The sequence below is a fragment of the Suricata suricatta genome, chromosome 9 (genome assembly GCF_006229205.1).
Source record: "Suricata suricatta isolate VVHF042 chromosome 9, meerkat_22Aug2017_6uvM2_HiC, whole genome shotgun sequence".
NCBI lineage: Eukaryota > Metazoa > Chordata > Mammalia > Carnivora > Herpestidae > Suricata > Suricata suricatta.
This window is the reverse complement of record NC_043708.1, coordinates 101,567,113-101,581,535: the sequence shown is the minus strand read 5'-3', so window position 1 is coordinate 101,581,535 and position 14,423 is coordinate 101,567,113. Positions and strand designations below refer to the sequence as shown.

Sequence of the window (14,423 nt, the reverse complement as noted above, 5' to 3'; positions counted from 1 at the left end):
GACGAGCGCCGCGCACCCCGTCGCGCCTGCCCTGCCCGCCCAGCGCAGCGTCCCGCCGTAAGTAGCGCCCGGGTGCGGGCTCGACGGGCGGGACGGGGCGCACGGGCCTGGGGCTGGCGGGGGCACGTTGCTCCCGGGAGCTCTCTCGGGTTCCCTGAGCTGCCGTCCCGGTCCCTGTCGCCACCCCCGGGTTTGGCCGGCCTTGCCCTTAGGCGCAGTGGCCAGCCCTGGACCTGCCCGCTGCGCCCCAGGCGGGGGTGGGGGGCGCTCCGAAGCCTGGCTCTTTGACCCAAGGGACGGCGTGGGGGCGGCGAGCCGAGGCCTGGCATCCCGTTAAGAGACAGACTTTCATCAACTTAGGGCGACTTAACGGGGAGAGCACTTACAGATTCCCGGGAGGAGAGGGGACAGGCTTCTCAGAAACGGCCACTTCGCCCACCTCCTCTCCCCTTTTGCACAAGGACAAGTTTCAAGAAGGCTGCTCTATACATAGTCAGCTTCCTTGTGGCAGAATGAAGCTGTGGTCCCCATCGTCAGGAGCCCGGTTCGAGGCCAGAGCTAGGGTGGGCATGGGGGTAGCCAGTAGGTCTGGGGTAGAAGGGTATAGGAGGGCGTTGTCAGTATAACCCTGGCTCTAGACCAGGCATCATGGATGCCTCATGGCTGTGTGGGTCTGGCTATTCCTCACTGTACTTTAAGATGAGGAAATTAGTGTTCTCACGTTAGGAAGGAGGAAAGAGGACATGTAGCAGACATGCAGGTAGTGGTAGGATAGGGGTACACCCTGGAAGAAAGGAAGTCATAGCTGGTTGCCCCAGAAGCGGGTGGGAAGGTTCCTGGAGGCAGGTGGAGAGAACACAGCCCCTGACACCTTGTACTCTAGAATCCAGAGGAGGACAGCTGGGGGCTACTGCTATGGTTTCTGACTGTGTTTCCCAGCTGCATCCATGCAAGGTATTTCTGGGAGAGTCCTGATGACTAAGGAGAGCTGGTGCGTTGGGGTGCATCGGCCTTTTCACAAACACTTTCAGAGTCCTACTCTTCCCCAAACCACCCATCTTCTAAGGTGTGTTTTTAACACCTAAAGTGGCCCCACTGATAATTCAGCTGCTTTGGGAGAGGCTTGGGCAGGGGACACAGGGGTGTGTGGATGAGGTGGGGTATGTGCTGGTCTGGAGCAAGTTTCCAGCTGGCAGGAATGAGACCTGAACTGTCCCTGACCACCTCCCTCAGGGTTCCCTCCTATTAGACATGAGAGTGAACAAGCAGGCTGTACATGGACTGGACCTTCACTAGAAAAGTGGGATTTTCTCATGTCAGCTTAGGCAAATGGCTGTTCTCTGAGCCAAAGCTTCCGCATCAAAGGTTGAGGTTGGTCAAAGCCTTGAATGCATTCAGAGGCTCTGTAATGCTAGAGTCCCTTTCTGTGCATGGCCTCCTCAGAGCCTAAGTGTGATGATTTCTAATGGGGCAAGTGTAAGAGAACAATCATGCCTACTCCCTTGCGATGGTCCCATTTCACTGACTTACATTGCGTGAGGCAGTGTGCTGATCTCTGAATGTTCAGCAGAATGAGCAGGGTTGAGGGTGTTGTCATCACGCCCAGGGCAGAACAGCTGGAGTGGGCTAGCGGTGTGACTTTTAATAAGTCCCGTCCTCTGCTCCTTAGTTTCCCTCTTTTGTAAAACAAGTGGGTTAGACCCGACATTAGTGGTTTTCAGCCACCACCTCCCGCCACCATGATTTCTTACACAGAGCCCCAGCTTATAGTATAATGTCGAACTGTTCTTCCTCCCCTTCCTCATTCTGGTGGCTCCTGAAGCAGAGTTTATTTATTTATTTATTTTTAATGTTTTTATTTATTTTTGAGAGAGAGAAAGAGCATGAGTGGGGGAGGAACAGAGAGAGAGAGAGAGAGAGAGGGGGGGGGATATACAGACTCTGAAGCAGTCTCTGGGCTCTGAGCTGTCAGCACAGAGACTGACGTGAGGCTCAAACTCACGAACCATGAGATCATGACCTGATCCAAAGTCAGACACCTAAGTGACTGAGCCACTCAGGCAACCCTGAAGCAGAGTTTAAAAATCCCCTAGATGATCTTTGAGGTCCCTTTTTGTGAGGTCCTAGAAAATCTGTGTTAACCCTTATTTTGGTTGGGGGCAGGAGTATGAATACTAGCGATTCTATTAAGAGAAATGTGGGCATTAAGATGGGCTTTATCCTTGAAATGATTTGAGCTGATGGCCTGTGCCTCTGACCAAAAGTTGTAGCTGTGTCCCTCCCCTCTGCTGTGTGGTTTCATCTTTTGGGGGCCGGAAAGGTACCTGTGCCCTGGGACCTTCCCTGGGTTCTAACTGGTGATTATAATTCCACCTCCGAGTTTCTCCCCTTTAGTTTCATGTCCCTACATTGAGAAAATTAATAAGATGCAGATTCATCTTGGGGAGAGATATTAGGAAAAGACTTTAAGTTGTTATTGGTTGTTTTAGCTTGATGAAGCATCTGAGCAGTGGCCTTGAGAAGAGAGGCTGGGCCACTACATTTAAATCAACCAACATTTATGAAGTGCCTGCTGTATACCAGCTGCTACAAGGGGACAGAGGTGAGAATGTCACAGCCACTGCCCTCATGGGGCTCCAAGACCATAGGCAGGAGGGAAGGGATTCACATTTGTTGGAACCATCTAGACAGTACTTAAAACGTTTTACATATGTTATCTCATTTTGTCATAAAGTAGATGTTTGCCTTATATTTTATTATGCAAAATTTTGATTGCATACAAAATAAGTGTACATACCACATATCCATGTAGCCACTGCCCAGATCAAGAAACAGCATTGCCTGCACCCAGAAACTCCCTTGAGTCCCAGACATAACCTCCCTCCCCCAGGGGCAATCACTATTCTGACTTTTAGCACCACAGGTGAGTTTTGCCTAAGTGAAATCACACAGTATGTAATCTTTTGTGTCTGGCTTCTTTCATTCAACATTATACTTGTGAGTTTCATATGTTTTGGAGGTAGCAGTAGATTATTTATTCTCATTGTTGTGTAATAATTCTGTTACATGGTTATAACTCAACTTACTTATCCATTCTTCTGTTGATGGCCCTTTGGTTATTTCCAATTTTTAGTTATTACTAACAATGCTGCTGTAAACATTCTAGCATGGGCCGTTTTGGAAGACATCTACATGCATTTCCCTTACTTATGTCCATAGAAACTGCCCAACAGATTTCCAAAGTGGTTTTCCCAGAGTGTGTTTTTCCTGGCAGTACTGGAGAGTTCTGATTGCTCCACATAATCACCAACACTAGGCATTGTCCAGATTCATTTTCCATGTAATTTGAAGCTTAGAAAAATTGTCCTGTGCTCAATGTGTGAGAGGTTTCAGAGCTGGGACTCAAACTCAGGTGTGACTATGGAATCTGTAAATTCTCCTTCTGGGTTAGACATAGACAGTTATAAGCCAAAATATGAAAACTCTAACCCTAAAAATGTATGACGAGACCTCTCTGGGAACTGAAAGGAGGAAGGGGGCTTTAATTTGTTTTGATGAGAAAAAGGGCCATGGAGCCTCAGAGTTGGTAGCATTTGAGCTAGGTCTTGTGGGAAAAGAGCAGTTTTGCTAGGGAGGCTCCTCCTGGAAAGGGCCCAGATTAGCTGATGCACGGCAAGGGTGAAAGTTTGGGGGGAATGGGAAAGGTCTGCTTTAGAGATACTGTAGGTATGTGAGGGGAGGGAGCTAAGGCCAGAAAGGTTAGTTGGGGCCAAACTGGTGGTCCTAGTATGTCCTTAGGGGGCCTCCTTGCCCCCCAGCCCCTGGTAACCCCTGGAGCCCAAGGCAGGGGCTCATCATTTTGCTGGTGAGCTGGGATGCATCAAACGCTGCTCAGCTCCTGATAGCAAATGGAGCTGGTCTGTCATCAAATGGAGGATCTTAGCTGTTCCAGAGACTCCTCTCAGGGTATCTGTCAACAGAACTTCTTGGAGTTTTCTGCTCCTATCTAGGTGTGTGATGTGAGTAACCCCACTCTTCAGGACCTACCAGACCCAAAGGAGGTGGTAGATAGTAGTCCTGCCACCCTCTGGGCTACTCCCAGGAAATTCGCCAGGATGGGGGTTGGGGGAGTGAGCGAAGGGGTCTAGCTTCTGATATTGGTCAAACCAAACTTTCCAGAAGGATCCCAAAACCTTTTCCTTAGAAGGGAATTGAAATGGTTGTCTCCATTGTTGTGGGAAGCAGAAACACAGATGATGGTCTGGGATGAGCCAGATAATAATAGTAATAATAACCTTTCTTATTTGCCTAGGATTTTATGCCCTTATCACAATGAATTCCCACAGGGCTGTGTAAAGTAGGTGATATAGATGCTATCAGACCCTTTTACAGATGAGGGGACTGAGGCTCAGAGAGTGTGCCAACCTGTGTGTGTTACACAGATACTACACACCCAGGCTAGTCTACAACCGGAGCTCCTGGGAGCCTGCCCTTTTTTGTATTCCATGCTTGCTGGGCTCAGGCCAAGCACAGGGTGAAGATGGAGCAGGAAGGAGGATTCCAGATGGACCACGTGCACTGACAGGGCAGGAGGTCGGCAGGTGACCATGAGAGTCAGGCGGAGGAGTCAGGCCAGGCCACCTGGGGGTCTTCAGGGATGTGTGCCCCATGGAAGGGAGGGAGGCAGGCGGCCTCTTGATAACAGCTGTAGTTTGTGGGGGGCAGCATTGGAGGAAAGAAGGTGAAATGTATACATTCTCTGAGAGTTGGAATAGCTCCAGCCATTTGGCATTGATGAGACTCACCCTTATGTAATGGTGCCTCCACCCAGCTTGGTGAAAACAGTCTTTTGGGGCTCATGGGGCCCTGGGCGTGGTTGGTATCTGATTGGCAGGCAGAAGAAAAGCTGCCAACGCTAGCCAAAATGAGCTCTGAGAGGCCTTTGCTAATGACTCAAAAGACACATCCACAGGCAACCGGTTTTATCTTTGTCATTTGCAGTCTGTGTCCTGGGCCCTGCCCTTGGGGTGCTGTCCAGAGTGGCATGTGGAAGTCCAAGAATGGGTGGGGTTCTTGGGGCAGGGAGATCCCAGGGTAGGGTGTATACAGTCTCTTTTGGTGGAGTGGTGAACACTCCCCATGGCTCAAAGTTGTTTTCTGGCTCCTACTGAGGTGCTCTGGGCAGGGGCTTGGCTCCAGTTTATAGATGAGGAATCTGAGGGTCATCTGATGAGAGATGAGGTCACAGCGCTAGTTGTGGGCAGAAGTGGAACTAGAACCTCCAGCTCCTGACTCCTGGTGCCTATTGCGATTTGTCACACCACTCCCGTCCATCTTTCCCTTGGGGTGATGAGTGAGAGGGTTTACAAATCAGTTCAGACTCGAAGTTGGGTGGCACAGCCCCTGAGGGAACTGAGGTCATGATAATCCCATACCTTTTTACTGCATTTTATAGTTTACAAAATAATTTCATGATTTGCTTTTTTTTTTTTTTTTTTTTTTTAGTATTAACCCAACTCACAGATGAGGAAACTAAGTCTCTGGCAGTTTACACAACTTACCCAGGCAATTGGCACTTGAACCCAGAGCTTCTGACTCAAAGATGAGGGTTCTCTCTCCTGCTTCATGGTTGCTTCTTTTCTCAGTAGACCTGGATTCCTTGAGTACAAATTGCGAAAGCTGGCCATGGTGCTGTTTCTTTGAATTTGTTCAGAGCAGATCTAAAGAAGTGAGGAGGGCTCTTTTTCTGCCTCTTTAACAGATTTGAATTGATGTACATCAAATAAGAACCACACAGGGGTGGGTGGGTGGCTCAGTCAGTTAAGCATCTGACTTGGACTCAGGTCATGATCTTGGAGTTTGTGAGCTCGAGCCCGACAACAGGTTCTGTGCTCTCAGTGCAGAGCCTACTTCAGATCCTCTGTCTCCCTCTCTCTGCCCGTCCTTTATTCATGCTCTCTCTCTCTCAAAAATAAATAAACATTTAAAAAAAAGTACAATACATCGTCAGTCACTGATGAGAAAAGGCTTCTTTGAGCAGGGCAGCTCTTGAGGAACCAGTGGTGTGGATTACTGTTAAATTATTAGCTCCCTCGTGAGCTGATTACTTTTAGGCCCAGGCCCTGAGGTTTGTACCAATGTTCATGGCTGTCCTGACCTCAGGTTTTTTTCTGTTTCAGGGCTATATGCTCCAGGCCTCAATGAAGAGCCCAAACATGGAGACGTTCAAGCAACAGAAGGTGGAGGACTTTTATGACATCGGAGAGGAGCTGGGGAGGTAAGAGGTTGGAGAGGTGGAGGGGGTGCCTCTCCTGGTACACTTGTCACTTAATCTTGTAGGCACGGGCTTGTCATGGGACTCGTGGGAAACTTTAAAAAGAATCCTGAGGCATTCATCTTCATGTGCAGCTCTGCCAATAGTCATCTCTGTGGAAATGAAGACTTGCCAGAAGAAGGGACTAGAATTCTCGAACTCTGTGTTTTTAGTATAACCTGGCTGACAGTTATGGCGACTCTAAATGATTTTTGTTTCATCTGTTACTTTTCTCACAAAGTCATTCCCAGACTCTGGACTGAGACCTGGCCTGTTGGTTTTCTTCTCTGAGTCCTGCTTAGGATTCTCCCTGGCTCTCAGGATTTTGTTTCATAAGCTCAGCGCCTGAATGGGAGGTGAAGTAATCCTCCTGAAATGGATTCGCACTGAGTAATAGGCTATGCGAGCCTCGTCATGAAGGTTCCTAGGATCTGAGTTATTGGTGGGTTTTCAGGTTTGCTAAATCCAGAATGCAGCCAGGGAAAAGTCCTGAGATCTGAAAGTAGTTACTCTCTGGAAAGGAATGAAGATTTTCCAAGCTCTCTTCTGGCCTTCCATTTCTAGAATCTGCTAATACTTAAACAGTTTCTTAGTGACTACAGAATACCAGCCCTAGGATTGGATTCTCACTGCAATGTAAGAAATGGGAATTCACTTCATTCTCAGTTTGCAGGTGAGGAAACTGGTCCAAAGAGTTTAAGCAAGTTGCCCAAATTGCCCAGCCAGCGAGTGATGTGGCCAACGTCTGGCCAGTCCAGTTCCCCCCTGTACCCTGTCATGCCTTTTCCAGTGAGCACGGCACTTACACACTCACATATGCTTACCAATACACCAAGCCTCTCCCCTTCACACACCCAGCAGAGTAAAAACTTGGGGGTTTAGGGCCTTCACTGTATCTATGATGCAAAACAAGAGGACTTTCCTCTTTATAGAGCTTTTGGGTCAGGCGTAATTCTCTTACTTTCTTTTATTTTTAAAAACAAAACTGAAAGAGCTTCAAAGCCAGAGGAACCTTACTCCAAGAGGAAGGTGCAGTTACTTCAAGTGCAGGGAGTGCCTGTCCTGACTGACGAGCTGACTGGGTGGGGGAGCAAAGACTGCAGAGAGCCTGGAGGGGAACAAGTCCTCAGCCTTCTGCCTGAGCCAGCTGCCACTGGTGACCAGGGGTGAAGAGGTGGGAAGAGGACAAAGGACAGAGGACCAGAGGCTGGAGGGTGGTCAGTTGGATTGAGTCTGCCTCTGAATGGGAAACCAGGCGCTTCTCCCAAACTTGGAGATACCAGGGAGAAAATGGCAAGCTCAGAAGCAGACGCTGGCAGGCCTTGCCCATGGTATTTGATTTGGTAGCCTTACCTTGGACACATCCTATGTACAGGGGTCTGTGTCAAGTGCTCTGGGTACTGAGATGAGCAAGATATGGACAGTTTCAGCCCTCTTGGAGGTTCAGCCTGGCCATGGGGGCAGCCATGCGCATACTAAGGCCAGAGTTGGATGGGACCATGTTGGGAGAGGGGGATTTTAAGAAGAAAGTAGAGGCAGTTTCTTGGGGAATTCATCTTTCCTTCCTGCTTAGCCCTATCTCTCCCCAACTTGGTACATCAGGGCTGTTAGAACTGGAAGAGGCCTCCTGTTCTCTGGTTCTTCATGTGTAGCAGGGTAGGGGGCCTGTACCTCACAGCCTGGGAGCCTTGGATGATCCCCCCAACCCATTTCAAAAGTGGGTTGATAAGAGGCTGCAGAGGCCTGACGACTTTGGAATGTCTTGACATCCTAGGATTTGTGGTCTAGAGGCTAGATGACTTAGACCATTAGAGATCCTTTCTTCCATGCTCTTCATCTGAAAATGGAGGAAACTGAGGCTCAGAGAGGGGAAGGTCTTGCCAGGGGCCATAAACAGGTTGGAACTGCCTGCAGATGAGTGCTCTGATTCAGAAGGGGCAGTCCTTTTTTTCTCTCCTGCCCTCCTTTCCTTCACTTCACATGCTGCTGAGGAGCTACCGTGTGCCAGGCACTGTCCAAGGTAGTGGGCAAACCAGCAGACTCGTTCCTGTCCTTTTGGAGCTTATGATTCACTGGTGGACAAAGACGCTAAACTAGCGGACAGGGGAACCAGGAAGATAATTCATTATCGCATGTGTTAAGGGCTATGCAAGGAGAGGGCAGGATGACCTGAGACAGAATAGGGGACACAGTTGAGACCAAATGGTCAGGGAATCCTGCTCTGAGGAAGTGACTATTCATTTGGAAACTGAGGGCTAAAGGTGCAGGCAAAGGCAACAGCGTGGACACAGGCCCAGAGCTGCTGAAACTTGAGCTGTAGGTGAGCAGTGCTAGATGAGGTTAGAGACACAGGTGTTAGAGACACGGCCAGTGAGCTCCATGCCAACACAGAGTGGTGGACAGGTTTGGCGTTAGGGGTCTCACAGATTGGGATTTGGGTCCCCTTCCTAGCTGTGCAACCTTAGGACAATGTACTCAGTCACTCTGGGCCTCTGTTTTCTTACCCATAAAATAGAAATAATAACAGAACCTAGTCCATGGTGTGGGGATCAAATGAGATGCCAAGTCTATGGTAACCCTCATGGAACCAGGCACAGGGTAAGTGCTCAGTGAACAAGAGCTTCTGGCCTTTAAAGTAAACTTGGAGCACCAAGGCCCTGTCTCCCCCTCTGGAGCCCCCCCCAAGAGGGGAGTATGGGATTTTGCAGGAAAAACAGGTGGGGTCATGTTTATTTTGGGGAGAGGTGCATGTAAACCTCCTTCCTCTGCTGTCAGTGAGTCCTCTAGGCTAGATTCTGGGATGTCTTACTGATTTTATCTCCTCATTCAGTCCTTCCTATGCAAAAATGAAAATGAGTGACACCATTTTTCATTTTTTACTCACATTGATAGATGAAGCTCACACACATAATGTTGAGCAAAGCCAGATGCAAGTGAGTCTGTACTATAAAATTCCATTTTGGTAAAGTTCAAAATGGGTAAAATGAATCATTGGTGCTGGAAGTCAGAATAGTGGTTATTCCTAAAGAAACAGTGACTGGAAGGGGCAGGAGGAAGGTTCCGTGGGGAGGTATTGTTCTGTTTCTTGATCTGGGCACTCATTTCACAGATACATCCTTTATGAAAAGCCTTATCTCTTTATGTGCATTTTTCTGGAGGCGTGTTATATCTTAACTAAAACCAACCATTAACAAATAAGGAATCTTTCACTCTATTCCTTTTTCTATTCTGGTCCCTGAAGCTCATGTTTTTGATTCCTTTGGATGTCTCTATGTCCTTATCTTGCAAGTAAGAGAGTGTCTGTGAGAAAAGCTGCCAAATCGACCTTTGGATTGGGACAGCCTACCCTGGCTAGAGAGACCTTGGCTGCCTGACCCTGGGATTCTTACCTGATTTCATGCTGAGTGCAGATACTTGGCTGTGCTCCCATTTCGATACCAGCCTGCTGGGGGTGCTGGCGATTGTCTGCTGCTTCTGGAGTGTTTGGAGAAACGTGGCAATCTGCAGACTCTGGCTTCTCCCAGCCTTGGTAACCAGGGTAGGGTAGAGCACGGGAGTATTAGAGCAGGACTTATGCAGAAAAACCCATCCAATTTCTCCTTTTTAGACAAGGCTAGGTCCAGAGAAGGGAAGTGACTTGTCCGAGGTCACTCAGAGAACTGGTCACAGACCAGGATGGAGACTGGTGGTCTGACTACTCTTAGTCTGGGGCTCTGGTTACCACATGATAAGGACCCACAACGTGCAAACTCATTTTTTATCTCATTTGACTGCTTCTTGGGGAGTGGAGGAGAATATAAGGTAGGGTGATCTTTTCTGATTGACCTTGAGAGTAGAGTAACAGCATCAGAGTCAGGAGGTTGAGCATTTGGGAAAGAGTGATGTTCCTCAGGGGGAGGGTGCTGGTAGATAGTCCCTCCCCCTGGGGGATGTATGCCCAAGAATACAAGGCATTTTAATGTAAGCAGCACGTAATGATCAGTGCTTTCTTCTTTCTTGTGCTTATATTACTCTCCTTACTTAGATTTCCTTTACTTAGATTATTACATTAATATAAGTCAAAAAAATCACATATCATGCAGAACTGGATATCAACAAGAAGTTAGTCCAAATCTCTTTTTATTGATAAGGAAAGTGAGGCTGGGGAGGTAAGGTGATTTGTCCAAGGTCACAGAATAAGCAGTACAGAAAATGGTACTTAAAGAAGCTTTTATCTTATTTTATTTTTAAAAGTATTTTAAATTTATTTATTTAGCACAAGGGAGGGGAGAGGCAAAGGGAGAGAGAATCTCAAGCAGGCTCCATACCCAGTGTCGAGCCTGATGAGGGGCTTAATCTCACCACTATGAGATCATACTTTAGCCAAAATCAAGGGTCAGATGCCCAACCAACTGAGCCACCCAGGTACCCCAAGAAGCTTTTAAACTCCACTGTGCTAGTTTAAACAAATAGATAAGGGTGCCTGGGTGGCTCAGTCTGTTCAGTGTCCGACTTCAGCTCAGGTCATGATCTTATAGTTTGTGAGTTCGAGCCCCATGTCAGGCTCTGTGCTGAGAGCTTGGAGCCTGGATCCTGTTTTAGATTCTCTATCTCCCTCTCTCTCTGTCCCTGCTTGTGCTCTGTCTCAAAAATAAATAAATAAACATTAAAAAAACCCAAATATTTATCGATATGTACATTCAACTTTTATCTCCAGCCCCAGCTCTGTCAAGGAGCCTACCTCACCATTACCCCACCTGCCCTCACCCCTACCCCCTCTTCCCTGGTGAAGACAACAGCCATGAGCCCTGCTACTTACACGGCTCATGTATGAAAGGCTGAAAGGCACCCTGCCAGGCAGAATCCCATTTTGCAGGGACAGGAGCCTTGGGCCAGGAAAGAGCCACTGTTCTGGAGCCTTGCCCTTCCTAAACAAAGCTGAGGAATTCCCTGCGACATCCATACTGATAGGGCTGCCTACCAGACCTGAGTCACCAGATGGGCTCCGCTGTGGTTAAGATCCCACATGCAGCCTAGCCAGGACAACCTCTTGTGGGAGAGAAACAAAACCTACAGGAGTATGTAGAGCTCAGATTTACTCAGGCTGGGTTCTATAGCCTAGTCTAACCACAACGCACCATAGGAAACAACAATCATAGGTGTTTGGATTTACCAGTCTCAGTCCTTGGGGAAAGAGTTTCCAAGGTGAACTCTGAAGCAAATTGCTTGTGGTATTTCTTTTTAAATTAAAAACCTTTTTTTAATTATAGAAGTAATGCATGGCAAATGTCATAAAGTTCTGAAGAGTTCAAATAAAAAGTCCACTCTCTCTACCCTCCCTCCTTGTCTCATGCCCACAGCTGGACTTTGATGATAATTTTCTTCTGTTGCCTTTTAGAACTTTTCTAAGTAAAGCAGGTGTGTACAGGGACCCAGATGGGATCACATATCAGTAACTACAACTTGCTTTATTCACTTAATGAAACACATTGAATATCTTTAAATGTTTTAAAATTTATTCTTTAATTTGAGAGAGAGAGAGAGAGAGAGAGAGAGAGAAAGAGAGAGAATCCCAAGCAGGCACTATGCTCAGTGCAGAGCCTAACGCAGGGGGCTTGATCTCACAACTCTGGGATCGTGACCTGAGCCAACGGCAAGAGTCAGATGCTCAACTGACTGAGACACCCAGGTGCCCCTGAGTATCTTTTCACAGCGGTATATAGAGATCTTTGAGACTTATTTTGGATGAAAGGTTTTTTTTAAATAAAAAACTTAAGAAGACAAGCCACCAAGAAATTAGTAGCCTTAACTCAGCCAACTATTTTTATTTCCGACTTCTACCTTCTCATTTTTCCAGGGCTGTTTCTCACACCCACACATCCCCTTCTCTTTTGTGTCTGCTTGAGGCACATATATTCAGAGTTAACATTCCCCCAAGTGCTAAGCTTCTGGGGTAGGGTGGGGAGGCCAGGGGGAGCAGGGCAGTGCTCATGGCCCCCGGGATTGCCCAGGGTCGAGATGAGGCCTACCTCACATTTGTTTGTATGGGGCAGTTGGCTCTTTTGATGGTAGGTTTTCTTATTTTGTTTTGTTTCTGTTTGTTTAAGTTTTTATTTCAATTCCAGTTAGCTAACATACAATGTAATATTAGTTTCATGGGGAACAATATAAGGATTTAGCACTTCCATATGTTACCCAAGTGCCCTTCTTAATCCCCATCATCTAGTTCACCCATCCCCCACCCTGTCCCCTAGGTTTTTGAGTGTCATTATAGCACTGAAACAGAGGCCAAAGGTCCCAACAACTTCTGTGACTTCTCCTTGTTCTTGCTGTTCCCTCGCTTTTGGAAAAGTTAAAAATTTCCTTCAAGGTCCAGGTCAAATGCTCTCTCCCTAGCAAAGCCTGACTCACCCCATCCTACTCCACCCAGTTCTGTGGACTTAATTACTGCTTATTCTGGATCCACATCTCTGTTAAGTCCTCAGGTCATCATACCTCATGCTACCTGAAAGGGTTCACCTGGTCATCTCCCCAATGAGGATTCCTCCAGGTGGGGCTCCCCTCTATGGTGTCCAGAGCAGGCCTTTTACACTTGGTAAGTGCTCAGCTCCCAACGATTCCCATCAGTGGACTGCAGCACTATCTGGAACCTGCTCGGAGTTAAATCTGAGGCAGAAAATCTCAGCCAAGGCCCCAGCACCCATAGACCTTGGCATCTATGAACGTTCAGAATTTCGCAAGCACAAAGTGGGAAATAAAATGCAAAATTACCTTCATTCCTGGCCACACATTATTATATTTAATCCTTGTAACATCCAGTGAAGAGTTATTACTCCTATTTTACAGATGAAGAAACTCAGTCTCCAAAAATACAGCTCTGCCTCATCAAGGAGAAGCCAACTGGGAAATTCCACTCCATGCAACACAACAAATCTTAGACAAAGTCAGAAACAAAAGCTCGAAACTTTTTCGGGCAGAGTCCTGTCTGCTGCCCTTGGCTGGGGTTTTTGTGCCTCTCTGATTGCATGGGTATTTATATCTCCTGTTGCTGGGAAGCTGAAAGTGGCTGACGTATGTTAAGAATGAATCTTCTGCACTCACATCAGTGTCTGTGCTGAGTGCTTCTACTCCTTCTAGGACATTATGAGCTGGGTCACATTCCCACTCTGCAGATGAGGAAACTGAGGGTCACTGAAGTTTTACAGTGGACTCTTGTCACTCATGCCAAAAGGCTTCCCTGCTGAAACACCAGGCTTAACTTCTTCAGGACCAGGAAGCTCTCAGCTTGATGTCAGTGGCAGGGAAGGCTTTTGGGCCATGGCTGTGCCCTAGCTCAGCTAGTAGTTTCTGAAAGATGAGTGGTGTGTATGGATGCGTATGTGCATGTCTGTACTTTAGGTCATTATCGTAGTCCAACGACTCTTATAGGCATCCACTGTATACTGGGCACCATAGTGCATATAGAACATTTAGGGTTCAGGCCTTACCCCAGGAGAGCTTAGGCTTAGCTGGGGCACAGCGATACTCTCCTCAAAAGCCAATGAAATGAGATGGAAACGGCCATGAGCTAAATGGGGGACCCCTAAAACATGTGCCAGTTGTTCAGAGGAGGAAACCATCACCCTGGGCAGGACAGCTCCTCACCGTCTAATCCAGGAGATGGCAGATAACCACCCCGAGGTAAGGGCTCTGCCAGGGACTGCGGAGCTCCGGGCCTGGGCTTGGACAGGAGAACACATGGGGGTGGGGGGGTCGAAGGGATGTAGCTGCCAGGAGGACCGGCGACCGCAGAGGGCCCTGGATGACAAGAGGCCACGGATGAAGGAGGGAGGTGCTTTCAGCACTCATTGTTAGGAAGACAAAGCACAAAGCCACTCAAACAAAGTGGCTGCATTGCCCACGCTTCCGTCAGAAGCTGGCACACAGGGCGAGTTGCTCGCCCTGAGGGGTAGGTCTCTCTGAGCTCAGTTTGCGTTATGAAAACCGTAAGAGCTGGAAGGAGGTGCTTATGTGGGGATCACTGACGTCATTCTGTACCTTTATCTACGGCGTACATTCTCTTTTCTACCTCATCGCCAGTACATACATTTTCTGTTGTGTTATTTTTGTGACGTTTTATTTAGATCTTTCT

At 47.7% G+C, this 14,423-nt stretch overlaps 1 protein-coding gene across 6 annotated transcripts in view; it reads left to right on the top strand.

The window, feature by feature from the left end:
• The window catches only part of DAPK2 (death associated protein kinase 2), a 116,277-nt gene that overhangs the window by 183 nt on the left and 101,671 nt on the right, over positions 1 to 14,423 (top strand). For 4 of the 6 annotated variants that reach the window (XM_029951063.1, XM_029951062.1, XM_029951060.1 and 1 more), the window contains exons 1-3: positions 1 to 57; positions 2,490 to 2,602; positions 6,180 to 6,277. In XM_029951063.1, the coding sequence (XP_029806923.1) occupies positions 2,561 to 2,602; positions 6,180 to 6,277 (140 nt within the window). In that variant the 5' untranslated portion in view covers positions 1 to 57; positions 2,490 to 2,560. The remainder of the gene's footprint in view (positions 58 to 2,489; positions 2,603 to 6,179; positions 6,278 to 14,423) is intronic. The other 2 variants (XM_029951061.1, XM_029951059.1) reach the window with 2 other exon arrangements.